The sequence below is a fragment of the Clupea harengus genome, chromosome 20 (assembly GCF_900700415.2).
Source record: "Clupea harengus chromosome 20, Ch_v2.0.2, whole genome shotgun sequence".
Lineage (NCBI taxonomy): Eukaryota > Metazoa > Chordata > Actinopteri > Clupeiformes > Clupeidae > Clupea > Clupea harengus.
The window spans coordinates 11,911,648-11,928,720 of NC_045171.1; the positions used below are offsets into that span (position 1 = coordinate 11,911,648).

Here is a 17,073-nt window from a genome sequence, read left to right on the forward strand (position 1 = left end):
AACACAGGCCACTCATTCACAAAAGAGTCAAGGCAGCCAGGCTATCACCCGCTTCAGGTCTTTATTTCAGTCATTATGGGAATTGATACAGACATCCCAAAACATATGGCTTTGGACTTAATATCTTCAAATTCTAGATGCCCTTGAGAGTAAACAGTCCAGCTCTGTTCAGGCATGCAAGGCCTTGGTTTGACTCAACTGCTCTTTTAACATGCCTCACGGATAAAACTGAGGTTCTAGCACCATCTGGTGGACAAAAACAGAAGCACTGCAGACAGCAAGGTTCGGCCATACATACAAACATACTTACATTGTATACTGCTGACAGAAATTTAGCTTCAAAAGGTAGGCTAGGTGGGCGGTCTACTGAAGCTTTTGGGACATTTAATCAAGAATGACCCGTTATTGTGACTAATCATATTTGAGCAGTTATGCTGGTTGTGTTTCATAAAATTTCACACTGATCCCCAATGCGCGCACACACACACACACGATTTCACTCAGCTTCACAAATATGTTTACATTCATATACTTCATCCCCTCAATAATCAAAATCCCCATGGAGAATATCGAACACAAGATAGCTTACACACTAATGTCACAGACACGCGCGCTCGCACACACACGCACACACAGATTATATCAACACTCTTCCACAGTAAAGTGTTTTATTCACAATAAGGTTTTTTTTCCATCTTTTAAAAAATCTTTTTAATATACAACACAGTTTTTGACAAGACAGTTTTGTTTACAGATAAACTCAGTTTCAAGACACAGGACCCTTAGAACAAAAGAAAAAAGCAGGCAAGTACAGGCAAAACAGAGAGAGAGGAGAGAGAGCGAGCGAGCGAGCAAGGGAGAGAGAAAGTGAGAGAATGAGGAAACAATTTGACACTGAATGAAAAGAGTTACAACATCTAGCACAATCTCAGCAAGAAAGAAATAACTTGTCCAATTTAAAAAAAAGGGGTGAAATATGGGGAGAAAACAGTATGAAAGAAACGGGGAGTAAAAAAAAAAAAAAAGGAGGCTTGGCAGAAAACAGCTTCTCCCTTTGGCCTCACATGCACAGCAATCTCCTTGATGACAAACCAAAACAAACAACAAAATAAAACAAAACAACAACACATACACAAACATACATACATACATACAAGTGACGAGACACAGTGAGGGGCCAACCCCCACCAGACGTCAGTCACTGCAGTTCGGTGCTGCGGGCTTGTCAATCAACAAGTCTGGCTAGCACTAAGTGTGTCCTGTGCCCTGAAGAAAAGGCACCACAGGGAACAGGGAACAGGGAAGGCTGACGGAGACTTCCTTTCCTCCATTTCCCTACTTCCTCACTCGTTCCTCAAAATTGTCATCCCATTTATGAATCCGTCCATCAATCAATCAATCAATCAACCAACCAACCAACCAACCAACCAACCAACCAACCAGGTCTTCATGCCCTGAGGCTTGCACAGAGTCTCTGTCTCTGATGTGCAATCATGTCGTGTGTCCGTCTGTGAGCGTCCATCGGTCCCGTCCATCAGAAAAAGAAAAAGGGATGGGGGAGTGTGGCGGGATAGAAAGAGAGAGAGACCGAGAGAGAGAGAATGCAAAGAACGAGTGCCTCTGCAATATGGCTAGTGTCCTGTAAGTATTAAGTAGTAGTAGACTTGGATGCTGTTTGCGTTACCGCTAAGCTTATTAGCGTATCTACAGTAGCATGTCTGTGTTAAAGATCAAACAGGCTGGACATGAAGAACCCCACCCCGAGAACTGGTCAGGGCTAGTGGTTAGGAGAGGGAGGGGAGGGGGGAAGAGTGCAAGTATGTGCTTTTCAGGACTTTTGTTTAAATAGAGCTGGCTTAAATAGAACTGGATCGAGGGCTGTGCACCAACAGTGATGGGGGGGGGGGGGCGCGTACAGGTCAGCGTCGTAAAGTGCTGTTTCAGATTGAGGAGTCGCTGCGGGGATGAATGCACAGCAGTGAGGATGAAAATGAGGAGGAGGAGGAGGAGGAGGGTCCCTGGGCTCCTCTCTGGGCCCGCCACAGCCAATCAGCTCTCAGCTTTCCCAGGACACACTGCCACAGAGGAGAGGCACCTGGAGGAAGAGAAGACAGACCAAATCACACACCATGCAGATTGTGTGTGTGTGTGGAGTGACATCTATGCCTTTTCCGTATCTCTTACTCCGTGCGGGGAGAGGTTCTCTTTTCTCTGCTTGGGGTGAGCTGACGCCACTTCCCTACACAGCAGTGCTGAACACACATGTGGGTTATGAGTCAGGCAGCGAAACCACAGCTATTTTTATGGGCTGCTGGGGATGACCTTGGTTGGTCTGTGGTATCTCACCATTGACATTTTTAACTGGGTGCTCCAGGACCATCTTTTGACCTCCCAAGTTCTATACGGGGTTGTAAACGGTGGTCAATTTAAGACCTCCATTACAGCAGTCCTACCCAGAACATCTCTCCTGTCATGTGTGCAGTACAGATCCCCTATGAATCCCTGTTCTACAGAAAAAAAATGCAATACAACACTGTAGCAAATAGTGCAGCTGACAGCAAAGCTCATATTGAATGAAGACTAGGGATGCACCGATACCACTTTTTTACAAACCGATACGAGTACGGGTATTTTTATTTGTGTACTTGCCGATACCGAGTACCGATACTTCTTAGATTTGGTCTCCATGAAAGTGCAATTAATTTGGAGGCAGATTTTATTTTTTCCTCTCCAGATTATGTCAAGCCTATAGTACAAAATTAACAGAAGGCTATCCCAAGCCAAAAATAAACAGAGCTTTCTGGTTTTAACACACAAAAAAAGCCTTCAAACAGACAATATCATCACATTAGACAAAATGCAAATATAACCAGATAAAGGCAATTCAATTTGCTGCATAGTTAACAACACAGTCTGCTTAACAAAAAGTGAACAGAACTATTACTGGATTAGCACAAGAGCACATTTCAGTTACAAAAGGATCAGAAGAATCTCCTGCTCAAGTACACAAACAATCACTTAACCTATGTGGCACAGTCTTTCTCTCTACCTCTCTCTCTGTGTGTGTGCGTGCGCGTTTTTTTCTTTTGCAAGACGTCAGTTAAGATTGGTTGCTTTGGTCTTGCGCCACTAGCATCAGTGAACTCTGTGTACTTAGCACTATGGTGTGTCTTCAGATGTTTAATCAAATTGCTTGTGTTAAACAAAGTACTTTCCTTTCCGCCCCTCGACACCGTAGCAGTGCAGATCTTACACTGTGCCCTACTCCTGTCGTCGTCATTTATCTTAAAATGAGCCCAAATCGCCGTTAAGGCAGCACAACGAAATTGCTAATCGCTAACGAGATGCTAGCAGCAAAATTTAGCGAAACCTGTATACTGAAATACTTTGACACTATGACAAACTTTCCTAACACAGTCAAACATTAAGCAAATGCAACACAAGACGGCAAATAAGCTACTTACTAGTCTGGCAGAGAGTGGTAGGACAATAAATCACATTTTGTGTCAGCATAGACTGGCCAGTTTGATGCAGTGAAATACTGATGAGTGGTATCGGTGCTTGGTATCGGCAAATCACAAACGAGTACGAGTACGAGTATTTTAACGAAGTATCGGCACCGATATCGGTATCGGTGCATCCCTAATGAAGACCCTTACAAGCAGTGTTGTAAGCTCAAAGCACAACCACATCTATAAAATGGGCCGGGATAACATGAATTTTCCATGTCTTTTCGACCACCACAGCATTCAAGCCAAAAGATTCACACCTACATGTATATAGGTGTGTGTATTTTTTCCAGTTCTCCAGCCAGAGTTTAAACCATGAGGTGATTTATCAGTGACATTTTGAACGGTATTTAGCACAGTAGCCTGGAGCTATTGCATTAGGTGGTGTATAATTTCAGAACGTTCCCCGCATACATCGAGTATGCGGGCGAGCCTCGGAATGATTTTATAAGACATGTATTTGTAATGATTCGCAGCACCCTGTATGTTGTTGGCCATGTGTAGTATGCATAAAGGCAGCATGCAAGGCCGATGGAGGGATGTGGTTGTCTTTTGACCCCAGGTTGAGTGTGGCGATACTATGTGACTACAGTGACCAGTGCTGCGTTCCAATCAATGGAGGATCTTATTCTCTGAATCAGTAGAGGTGCATAGCAGAGGCCTGATAGAGTAGTCATTCCTTAAGACACTTGTGAACTCACTGCAACTGTGCAGAGCTGAAACACTGGTCACCAGAGAATAACAAATGTGCTAAATGAAAGGGAGTCATTTCATTGGCAAAAAATAAATAAATAACAAAAGATTTTTTTCAATGGGATACTCATCAGTTGTAAATCATTCCTAACTCTTATGAAGGGACAAACACACATAACTGCTTGTGAGGGAGTGGACTTATGAGTGGGCATATATGTGCTCCGTCTGGTATGTGCGTGTCTGAATACATGCCCTCACTCTAATACCTATCCACACAATGGAGCTAGAAGTGTGTGTGTGTGTGTGTGTGTGTGTGTGTGTGTGTGTGTGTGTGTGTGTGTGCGCGTGTCTGAGGGTGCACTAGCAAGCGCATCAGTATGAGGATGTACCTGCTATCTGGAGATATATGTATAGGTGCGTGAGGGCGACCGGCCCTCTGGCTGTCCATTGGCCGACACGTTGAGGAAGTCCCAGATGAGGATGGTGTCGTCATGGGAGCTGCTGATTATCTGGAACTCGTCAAACTGGAGGCGGAACACGCGCCCCGAATGTTCCTGCCAGGTCACCATGACAACAGGAATTAGAAAATGGAACCTTGTTGTTCACACCACAACAATAGAATAGTTCTACCGCTACAGGAGGAAGCCACAGAGTTCACAATGTTTACCTCTGGGCTACATGGGACTCAGGGAGTTGGCCTGTGCTTTAAATCACCTGGATAGCTTGAAGGCAGCAATCAGTTTCACTGAAACTGTTACGCAACATGATCCCTGCACAAGCATACTCTGCCAAGGCATACTGGCACTTTAAAAATGCATGCTTTCACCCTGCTTACTAGATGAAATTTCTTTTGCATTAGGTATGCAGTAAAGTTACAGTATTTGTCTGAACACACACACACACACACACACACTTACCACTAGTGTGCGCAGGCAGAGGGTACTGGCTGGGGCCCGGGGATCCAGGGCAGCTTGTAAGTCCCACACTTTAATTTTACTGCAGAGAGAAAATGGACAAGACAGAACATCATGCAACTGTAAGCAAATCTTGAGTTATGTGTGTGTGTGTGTGTGAGAGAGAGAAAAAGAGAGAGGGACATTGTGTGTATGTGTATGCCAAGACAAACAGAAGGAGTGTGTTGCTGACCCATCGTATGCTCCGCTGACGATGCGCTTGTTGTCGAAGCGAATGCAGCGAACCAGCTCCTCATGGCCCTCCAGAACCCGCAAACACGCCCCACACTCTATATCCCACAGCCTGGACAATGAGAGAGAGAGAGAGAGAGAGAGACACACACTACATGATTCAACATCATTGTACCCACCAAAAGCCATAGCACAGACATACACACACATCCACGAACCTGATGGTGTTGTCGGAGGAGCCACTGACCACGAGCCGGTCCCGGTACTGCAGACAGGCGATGCCTCGTTTGTGGCCGTTCAATGTGCGCACAAACTCACACGTGCTGGTGCTCCACACCTACACACACACACACACACACACACACACACACACACACACATTAATTGCCTGCACACACATTCATAACACTCCTAATTAAATCAAAACCCTAACATGACAATAATTTTTTGAAAAGTCCAATATCAAGGAGACCAGAACGGCTACTCGTAACGTGAGACGGATCAGGCCTCCAGCGGGTCCCTCGACCCAAAAGCCAAACAGGGGGATGGGGGGAGTTGGGCCCGCGGCCCTGCCAACCAACACAGGCAGCCCTCCTTGCCTTGGCCTGGCCATCCGCTGAGTGATATTACAAGACAAACCCAGCCGGGAGACGCACACAGGGAGCGTATTGTTCTTGTGATGGTTTATTCATGCCGACCCGATGTGGCCCGATCAAACGCGAAAGGTTCTCATGCTCTCCGCATGGAAGACATCAAGACGGCGTGTTCTGGTCGGGATTGTTTGGACTTGTTTTCTTTTTTTTTTTTTTTTTTTGTAAAAAATTATTTTCCGGATGAATTTCATCTTGGAAGATCTTCCTGTTGCATGTTACCCATGCCCCTCTTGGCATTAAGTTCATAAAAATAACATGGATAATGTTATGCTCCCTCCCCCCCCTCCTTTTATTTAATTTGAATAATACTTTTAAAACACACGTCTCTAAAGAGTTTGAGCCGTGAGAAATAACAGTAGCGAAAAAGTGCCAGTTATGTCAAACATATGGCCATTTCTCACTTTTTAAAATTCCTCGCACTGTCCAATGAAAGCAAACCAGTCAAACGCATTTTGTTTGGTTATTGTGTCCAAAATAACTCACAACAGAATGAATGAGTCGATTCCAACAGTGTTTCCTGGGAATTCAACGCATGGCTTTGCCACTGAAAACTACCAAAATTCTTACAGCAAACATAGACCCCTCCACAAAATTGGACACTTTCAGCCACCCCTTCAGACGTGTGCCTACATTTCCCATAAACCCTTCTTCCTCCGGCCACTTTAGCTCACCTTGATGGTGCGGTCGCCCGAGGCGGAGACGATGTACTTGTCGTCAAAGTCGACCACGTTGACGGCGGCGCGGTGGCCCACTAGCACACGGCGAAGGCTGATGTCGGTGGGCGAGGCCATGTCCCACACGGCGATGGAGCGGTCCTTGGAGCACGTCACCATCAGGCCGTTGCAGAAGCGCAGGTGCAGCACCGCCTCGTTGTGGTGGATGAGCGTGTTGAGCACCTCGCCCGAGTTCACGTCCCACACCCTGCAGGACGAGAGGAGAAAAAGAGAGAAAGATAATCAGTCAGTAGAAAGAACCAAACAAAGAAAACATAAAGGGGACATACAGCGACACCAAGTAAGAACATGAAAAGGTGACAGATGAAAAAAAAGGTTGAGTGTGAAAAGAGGGGTAGCGAAAAAGAAAGAAGGAAAGTAAGAGCGAGTCAGAGTGAGCTAAATGTTAATGCACTTCCTTCACGTCCAAGCGAGTTAGCTTAATAACCCCCTGAGAGAGGGCTTCAAAGCGGCTACTTAAGTCAGAACATGATGCTAATGGTCTTTCCATTACGGGCTGTACACAGAAGCTTGTCTGTGCTGCCACCTAGTGTCAGCTAAGCCCTGCTGATGGGTGGATAAAATTAATTTCTAAACCTATTAACCGACAGGGAAAAATTCAAAACACAGATTTGTATTGGCACCGGGACAGCAGGGATGACACAGACATGTGCATTGAGAGACACACACACACATTACATTAGCAAATGTATACACCACACACACACGATCAACAAACACACACACACACGATCAACCAACAAACACACACACACACACACACTCGCACGCACACTGGAAAACATGACACCCGGGCCATACACATCTGCCTGCCTGTCATAGCTCTGGCTCAGGAAGTGAACTCAGCCTTTCCGTGGAGATTTCCCAGTCAGGACAGAGCGCAATGTGGAGTTTTAAAGGGCTTCGGTGTCACTGCCGTTCTCTGCTGCACTTGATTGATGTTACAAGGTCTTATGCGTTCACTCTCCCTCACACACACACTCTCCCTCTCCCTCACACACACACATTCTCCCTCTCTCCTTCTCCCTCACACACACACAGATTGGCCGAGAGGGTTGTTAATGTTTTCTGAGGTCAGGGTCATCTCATGTTGGATTCTTAAGGGTGTTTTCCAGGACAAATATTAGGATTAGTCAGAAAATGCTAAATTCATGATGTCAGCCAGAGCGCACAAATACACTTACAGTCTACAGACAGCAAGGGAGGACTTTCACAAACAAACAAAACAAGTGAATGAGAGACAGAACATTTGTGTGTGTGTGTGTGTGTGTGTGTGTGCGTGCGTGAGTGTGTGTGTGCGCTCACGGGTTGTCCCAAATAAACATTTCGACACTAAGGGCCAAATTTACAAAGGGTGTTTTTCTCCAACAATGTTTAGGTATTCAAAATGAATCACCAAATTACAAAGGGCGATTCTCCAAGAAACGTTTTAATGTTGGTCACCTGTGATTAAATGACAATGAGACGATGACGAAGTTTAGACGTCCGGGGCTGTCGAACGCAGTTAGAATGCTGTCTAATGGGTGTGTAACGCAGTTGTCTGGGCATTTGGCCGTGAATCGTGAATACTCATTCACCAGTAGGAGCAGGCTGTCTGAAGAGTTTAGTGATATAAATTTCATAATGCGAGAATTTCACTAGCTTCTGAACCGTCGAAAAAGTATGAAATTATCACATTTTCACTCGGTTTCTTTTCAGACATGTTAGCGGCGTCTCAACACCAGGCCATGCTTCAAACTGTCCTCACACAACATGCGTGTTGAGAGGTAGTAATGTACAGGGCTGTCTCATCCAGTAGATTGAAGGCAGGCAGCAGGTGATTCCTTTTGAAAGTTAGATGTCAGACGTGGACATCTAAGCGGGTGGTGATCATCGCATTAAGTTAGATGTGGACATCTAAACGGGTGATCATCCGATTAAATTGCTCTGATCGCCACGGTTTAGCTGTGCACGTACAAGCTATGGTTAACGATCGTTTAAGGCTTAGATGATAACCAGAAAAACGCAGGCTAAATACCCTTTGTAAATTTTGCCCTGAACATCTAAAGGTTTAATGTCTAAATAATAACACTCACACAAAGGTCAAGGAAAAGGACAGGGTCCTATTTTCATGTGAGTGTGAGAACATGTGCGCGCTACAACTAACCTGACAGTGGAGTCAGATGAGCCTGTGACAATGACCCGTTCATCGTACTGCAGACACAGGACGGAACCCGTGTGGCCCGTCAGAATCTTCAGACACTCAAGAGATTGCTTATCCCAGATCTGTGGAGGAGCGATAGAGAGAGATGGAAACAGAGACAGACAGAGAGAGAGAGGGGGGTCATGCATTATTACCTCAATAAACAATAACCGTCAAATTCGAAATCATCAACAATATCTGGGATCTTCTGGCTGAGCAACTCTCTCACACACCTTTATGGAGTTGTCCCGAAGGCCGCTGATGATTTTTTCATCGTCATATTGAAGGCAGTACACCCCCTTACTGTTCTCCGAGCGACACTGGATCCTCTGCAGGTTGTGCCTTCCACACCGCCAGTTAGCCTCTATGGTCTGAGGACAGAGTCAGATACATCATTGAATCGACGTTGAGAGAGAGAGAGAGAAGGAGAAAAGGATAGATAAGGGTTGCCAAAATAACACCTTCATTTCAATAAGTAATTATAGAAAAAAAGAAATAACGCATATTAATCGTACTACATGATGCCCCTTGACCCCATTTGTCACTGTGCACTGCTCAGCGACGGCCATATTGGATGGACTTAGTAGCCAGGCTGCATTGTGGTAATGTGCATTGCTCGTATTTCTCCCACTGCGTGCTTTTGATGTAGAGCTAGCATCAATGTTTCGGGCTATATTGGTAGTTAGGTCTACACTCTACAGCCTAATCTTGGAATTGTTTATATACATCACCTAGTTTTCAAGTATGAGATGGAGAATTCCTGAACTTCAGAAAAGCTTTTGCAAAAACCTCTGGAAATCCCCAAAAGTAATTATTTTCTTTCAAGGAGACCATATTTCTAACCCTAACCGTAAGAGCAAACTGGTATTTAACCGAGGCCACGCAAAGCTATGGGCTACGTGTTTTTTGGTGACATAAGTTCGCAAGCAAGCAACATTTGCTTACATTTTTGGTGTAGTCTGAAGTTACTCAAGTTAGTTAGCTCACTAGTTTTAGACAAGCTATGAGATGGGCTAATCAGAAATAAAGAAAATGTGGTCTTCATTAAATATAGTTAATTGAAGTATCTGTTGTTTGCCATTAATGTGTGATAAACATCTGCTTATAAACACTGCCAAGGCTTGTTTACTTTGTCACTTCACGTCAATGGCAAATCTGACAGATTTTTAAAAGCTTATCACTGCAAATTGATATACGCGATAAATCTATATGAATTCATCACAAAGCATGGAATTAATTCGTATTTTTTTAAATAATCAAATAAATAACATGTGTAGAGATTCTCACCTCTATGTCCTGGATGATTTTGGGATAAAGTGAGTGGTAGTAGGAGTTGGGCGGGACTTCTGGTGTGCGGTTCTTGAAGAGGTACTTCTCCCTGGTGACGGATAGCAGAACACAACCAATCATATTACTTCAGGCTCTCTTCGGAATAATAAAAACTTTTCTGGGTGCCTTAATAAGCCCCAAAGATTCAGCCCCGACAATAATGACTACACAAGATCTCACAATGCTTATGAGTGGTGCGACACAATGCTTATAAAGCAAACATGTACCGTCTGTGATTCAAAACCTCTTTTTGCCATTCATCAATTACATATCCTCTAAGGTTATCTTTTTTTTGCCCCGACAAACAAAATGCTCACATTGCATCTCTCCCACCCACACAGCCCTGTGTGACCTGACAGCGGTGGTGACCTGTTCCTGCTCTGCTTGAAAAGCCCCGTCTCATCACAACCCATTCAACCTCTCCTGTCTGACTCCGTGGCCTACAGAGTCAGGTTCTATTGCGGCTGGGCAGCTAGTGCACGCTAATGCATTGGTGGACAGTGGTCCTCTCACCACTGGTGTCTTTCAGAGAGGCCCTTCCAGAGCGGGTCTGTGCGGACCATGCGCTCGATCAGCTTCTTCCACAGCATGCCCTCGGAGATGACCCGTTGCCACTCCTTACACACCAGCTCGGCCGAGCACAGCGAGCGCGCGTCCAGGAACGACAGGATGTTCTCCGCTATGTGGTCCAGACCTCGGGCTGTGGAGAGGGGACAGATGAGTGGTAAGTAAGACTGATGTTTTATATACATTTGGTAACTTATATACACACATTTGGTGTGTTTTTTTCCCCTCCCAAGAGAGGGAACAAATTTCTGACTTGAATGTTAAAATGGAATGGCAGTCAAAGTTGTAAAATCAAGTTGGGAAGTCAGGTTTTTTAATGCAACACTTAAATCCTTCTGTATGGCTCACGAGGAAGTAGTGTTGTAAGCCATCCTAACTTGTAGGTTAATCTGGACTGTATCGATTAAAACCATTGACGTGGTGATAATACTTCTGAATGGAACTCAGCTCATCAAAGGAAAGAGGTCCATTCACGGCACTCATTTTGCAGGGCATGCTTGTGTGTCTGCCTTTATTCAGTGGGATGACTGGGAATGTGTCCCCACAGTTGGGGCTGACCTATGAGTGTCAGTGAGGTTCATCCTCAGTGCTGCGGGGTCTACTGAGGGGGTGAGGACGATTTGACTGTGACCCCCAAGCAGTACAGTCCACTGTAACACACAGGTGAGGTGCTCTGGCATGGTTTGATATGGCTAGTAAGTGAGTGTGTGTGTGAGTGTGTGTACACAGTACAATGAAGTTTCTTTGCAGTATGGCATTGAGGTGGAGCTGTTGTGTATTGAGTGTATGTGTATGTGTACCTGGCAGCGCTGTGATGAAGTCCCTCTGGAGCATGGGCTTGAGGTAGGAGTTGATGTGTCCGTGCTGGTAGTGGCACATGCGCGAGATGAGGTGCTCCACAAACTCCACCTGGTCCCCCTCCGACCACTGGTCAAACAGCTGGATGCACACGTCCTTCTCCTTCTCAAAGTTGCCCTGCGACGGCCGCTTCCGGGAGCCCGACACGACTCCGTTACCGAGCTTTCGAAGGGAAGGCATAGAGAACAGGGTGTTACACAGCTGCACTGTTTTAAAGATGAATGTCCAAAAACCTTGGTGACATCCACAAAAGCTCAAAGTCACAATACATGGTACATATATCACACAGTTCATAGGCATGTATGCTTGCACACGCAAACACACACAAACACAGATGAAACACTCACCTTGAACACTGTGGTCTTCTTTGGCGAAAGCTCATCTGAGTGATTCTGAGGCTCCATAACAGTCATATTCTGTGCAGAGAGACAGGGAGGGGGGAAGATAAAAACAAAGAAAACACCACCACACAGATGAGTGAGACTGGACAAGCATGTAGGGTGTCTGCAGAAGACAGAGAAAGAAAGAAAGAAAGAAAGGTGTCGCTACAGGCTACTGGAACACATCAGTGCATGAGGGAACTAACAGGAGACATTTAAAGGGGTGGGGGTGGGGGACCATTACAACAGGCAAACAACAATGGACGAAAAAAAAAAAAAGAAAGAAGTGAACCACAGACACAAGGGGCATCATTGGATCCAGGGTGAGGATCACTACAGCTCACTGAACCAGGACGACATTCAGAGGAGGTGACGGGGCGAGCTGGAGCCAGTCCAAGGGGGGCCCTGGAGGTCTAGAGTCTGAGCTCAAAAAACCCAAGACTAGTTGTGGCATGAACGCACCTGAAAACTACCCTATGCAAACTAGTCTTGCGTAAAACAATGGGTGACTTTGCAGTGGATAACACTCATTTACTTAGTTTGTGCATTTCCAATGGACTTCGGTGGGTGGGTCTGCCTTGACAGATCTGAGACTTCTGTTAAAACAGCATGAGTGCAAGAGCGCTGATCTGAGAACAGTGTGACCTTGGACCAGCTCATTTGAGAGGGCTGGTAACGAGGCAGAAGAGGTCTGAGCCTCACTTATCATGACAGACTGTAATGCAGGCGTCAAGCAGAGAACACAGCAGGGATACACTGCATGAGATGAAATGACAGCGTGACCATTTGCAGAGGGTGATCTGTGTGTGAGTGTGTTTGATAAGGGTACATGCAGTCTTCCTACTTAAAGAGGCTTAACCACATTTACTCGCACTAAAATCACTCGCAAAGCCATCCATCATTTCCTGATCATGTTCATAGACTCTGAATCACTCCATTGTATGCGTTTACCCTCTCTAAAGCTAAAACTGACCATGACCCAACTTTGGTTGGAACACTAAAAAACTAAGACTCCTTGCCTACCTACATGATAAAGCCTAGGCCCTAGACCAGAACAACTATTATATTATAACTCTAAGATTAAAAGAATGCTGCTTTTGATCTCAAGGTTCACAAGCTGAGAATACACTTGCAATACTTAGTTCTCTGAAGAGCGTGATCGAGAAACATCCGCCTAGACCTCAACATCCTGAGCATCTGGCCTGGTCCAATCTGGCACAGCTCATGATTCACAAATTGGATTCTTGGGAATGACTATAATCAGATTGCATCCTGGGCTGCGTAGTGTCTGACACTAACCGGAACAGGACTTGATGTTCCACCTAGTCTCTTCCGTCCTGTGAGATACGATCTCTGCCGTGTCCCCAAAACAATCTTCCCTCTCCACCTTCGACTGCACACACACACGCCCTTTCATACAAAACCTGTTGCTGTAGTTCCACATGGAACATAGCCTAGGGTAAACACTGTAGGTCACACACACACACACACACACACACACACACACACACACACACACACACACACACACACACACACACACACACACACACAATTTAGAATCAACAGTTAAATAACAAAGGCCCTGTCAAGTGTTGGATGAAGGGACACTCAGGCAAAACAAATACAGACAGACAAACAAATCACAAGGACAGACGCAAACGTGAGGTTAAAAAAAAAAAACACACAAACAAGCAAACAAGACAGGGCAGCAAGCACTACAGCACCGAAAGAGGCAGACGGCATCATTTGAAAGCTGGCAGGCAAGGCAAGCAGACAAGGCAGGCAGGCAGGCAGGCAGTCAGGCAGTCAGGCAGGCAGGTAACTGGTGTGGCCAGATGAACAGGCAGTGCCTCCTCATTCACAGGCATGTGGGCCGTACAGCACGCCGACACTCCGCCCGCTCACTCGCTTCGCCAGTGAGAACGCATCGAGCCACACCCACAGCACAGTGATACAGCAGGCCGCTTGATTGATTGAGGCCAAACTACAGGACTTCCCAGTAGTTTTACACTAAACGTGGCAGTTCCTGTTATTCAATTCCACTTGGGGGGTGGGGGTGGGGGGACCATTTTTTTTGTATTATCAATTTGCGAGTTACTGACATTAAATTTGTCTAGAAGATTCTGCATCGGAAGTTAATGAGTGAAGGACTTTAGAGTTACTGCGTTCACTCGCTCTCTCTCTCTCTAAAACATCGCTACACAACTCTCCTGTAGCTGACTTCAGCTATGTGTTAAATAATAAATCTGATGTGGCACCCATAAAGGAGAGATGGAGAGAGAGAGTGCAAGAGAGAGAATGCCTAAGGGACAACCACTAGCCCCGGAACACCCATTATAACCAGGAGCCAGAGCCAGCACCCTGCAAAAAGGGGAAGAAACTGAGGTGGTGCATAGGGGTGGGGGGCACAGCACTAGGCACAGAAGGGATGAATAGGAGACGGGAGGGTGGGGGGTGATTTTAAGAGGAGGAGAGCAGAACCTGGTTGTGGGCCCGGGAGGAGGGGAGGCTCTGCAGGCACCTGAGTGCACACAAACTCTCTGCCACCGAGGAGCAGCCCAGCCAGAGAGAGCGAGGTACAGAGCACTGTGTGAGAGGGAGAGAGAGAGGGAGAGAGAGAAAGAGAGAGAGAAAGAGGGGAGTTTGGGGGGTGGGACAGGAGAGCAGGAAAGGGACAGGAACAAGAAGCAGTTGAGTGGCCATGTGAGACAGTTGTAAGAGAAAAGAGAAGAGAGTAGAAGAAAGGGAGGGAGAGAGATGGGAAGAGAAGGGATGAACCAGATTCAAAAGAAGGGGTGAGGGAGAAGTGAGTGAACAAAAGAGGATACACGGAGTGAGACAAATATGTGGGTGCCAAGGAGGAGAAGGTGGGGAAAGGAGTTAAGTGAGGGAAGTGAGGGAAAAACCAGTATTAGAGCCAAACACACACACAAAGTTAGCGCACAAACACACACACGCACGCACTCTCGTATAACAAACAAACACGCACACACATGGACGCAGTCACAAACAGTGCAAAGGCACATACATTAAAGACAGAAGCATTGTTAAAATATGGGGTGGGTAGAGTTGTGAAGAGGATGGGCACAATCAGCGTGATCAAATATGAAGTGTACTGAACAACAGTATACTGCATCAGAGGTAATTCCACTTTGGGATTTTACCCACACACTCTTGGGCGATCAAAAGTACAAACAAAACAAACAGAATCCCACCCATGGTTTAAAATCCCAGTATTTGTTGGTTTCAATTGTATAGCATTAGGGTGCAACTTTCTTTACAAAGTATTAACGAGGTTTCCATTTCATGGTTTCGTTAGGATACTTTTTTTTTTTTTTTAAACATCAGAATTCAGAGGAAGGAGGGTGTGTCTAGGTAAGAGCTGCCATTTACAACTAATATGGCATGAGGATATATCCAGTTCAGCGTCAGTTGAATTACAGCGACAGTGAGAACTGAAAATCCATAACATGGAAGATTAAATGAAAAAGATACTGTCTATGGACAGATGTTCTTTTAACAGGACAATGCTAAGATGCTTTCCATTATAAAACAGAGCGTGGTCTAAGGACTTTGGTCTTATCAGCACAGTAGAAAAATATGTCACTCAAGTAACAAAATTCTCTAATAAAATCACTTTCAGGAAACAAACTGGCGTTAGTGTAAATCAAGCCACAACTTTTAACAAAGCTAAAGAGTAATTTAACGTTACAACTTGGCCAACTGTGAAGTTATAACAGATTTCCAACGAGTAACTTGGCAACTAGGCTTGCTTGGGGTTTAACTTTCCTCGAAGCGTGAAACATCGAATGTGGTCAAATGTTTTAAATTCACTGGCTACAAAACTCCCAGAAATAACGTGTCAAGCTTCCATTAACAAGTTATGTTAACTAGAGCTAAGATATAACGTTACTACTCGCGAGTTAGCATACGCAGTGTTAAACGGTTGAATGACACCACATAACATACTTTGATCATTTTAACGTGTGTTTAGATTCACGTTTCATACAATCACTGCTACACAGATAGCTATAACCTATAACGTCAAGGGGAGGGCGAGTGAAATCACCACTTGACCTAGCTAGGTAGCTAGCTAGCCATCCTACGGGTTCCTGTTAGCTGTGGACACTTCCTTCTACGCAGCAATAAAAACTCCTTCATCTCACGTCAGTCACCGTTCTCTCAGATAGGGCCTGATAAACGGGACACATTTGCAAGGAAACATAGGATGTGTTAGTCATATTAGCAATGACGTGACGAAGCCAATGGCTAAAGCAGCTACATGCCCATCAGTCTCGCTAGACATGACGCTAATAACAGAGGTGGCTAGCTATGTTACAGCAGGGCCAAGTGGCGCAGCGGCACTGCAATGACTGGACGCTCCCTCAATTTCTGACATTTTCGCTGATAATTGACAGTAGTCATGTATCTAACTCTAGACACATTCCCCGTAACATGTATAGGACGAGCTTTTGGTGAATTTGAAAAATAAACAACTGGAACAAACGAAAAATACTTTTCAGGGCCCAACACTGACGTTGACATTATTTGTCTAACGATAGCTTGATATCGCCGATTTCCCTGTCCTTTCCCCTTGCTTTTAACGTTACAGAATGTCGACTGCTTTGTCGTTCACTGAAATCCTTTGATGATAGACTGAATAGTGATACTTCTACACCAACCGAAAAACAAGCCAGGTGTTTGCTAAGGTTTTCAACATTGAGCCGACTGCTTACCATTAGCTCCAGCGTTTTGTCTTCCATCTCCGGCTCCATATTGTTGTTCCGCCCGAAACTCGAAGCGAAAATGGAAACCCAGCCCTGCGTCGCTGCCCGCAACTGAGTATACGTCACAAACCACGGCAGGGAGTGTTTTGTGCTTGTAATGACCTGACAAAGGCGGCACTCCGACGCCCTCTCATGAATAACAACTGTGTGATTGGACATACGGTGATGGAAGGCGTGTTTTTGTAAAGCATGGTTCAATGTGATTGGACTACACAACCACTACGGCTTTCCCC

The 17,073-nt window shown here is 45.4% G+C and overlaps 1 protein-coding gene across 2 annotated transcripts; it reads right to left on the bottom strand.

The window, feature by feature from the left end:
* Positions 1 to 654: 654 nt before the first annotated feature.
* fbxw11a (F-box and WD repeat domain containing 11a) lies at positions 655 to 16,926 on the bottom strand. 2 transcript variants are annotated; one of them, XM_031586825.2, is made up of 14 exons: positions 16,790 to 16,926; positions 14,535 to 14,639; positions 12,018 to 12,086; positions 11,613 to 11,832; positions 10,759 to 10,945; positions 10,204 to 10,294; positions 9,150 to 9,287; positions 8,881 to 8,999; positions 6,672 to 6,921; positions 5,566 to 5,684; positions 5,349 to 5,459; positions 5,120 to 5,198; positions 4,592 to 4,756; positions 655 to 2,095 (listed from the first exon to the last, which is right to left on the bottom strand). In XM_031586825.2, the coding sequence occupies exons 1-13, from the start codon at positions 16,826 to 16,828 to the stop codon at positions 4,595 to 4,597; spliced, it is 1,689 nt and encodes a 562-aa protein (XP_031442685.1). In that variant the 5' UTR covers positions 16,829 to 16,926; the 3' UTR covers positions 655 to 2,095; positions 4,592 to 4,594. The 2 variants fall into 2 exon arrangements, with proteins under 2 accessions (XP_031442685.1, XP_012674880.2); XM_012819426.3 differs by lacking the exon at positions 14,535 to 14,639 and having other exon boundaries at positions 16,790 to 16,925.
* Positions 16,927 to 17,073: the final 147 nt, after the last annotated feature.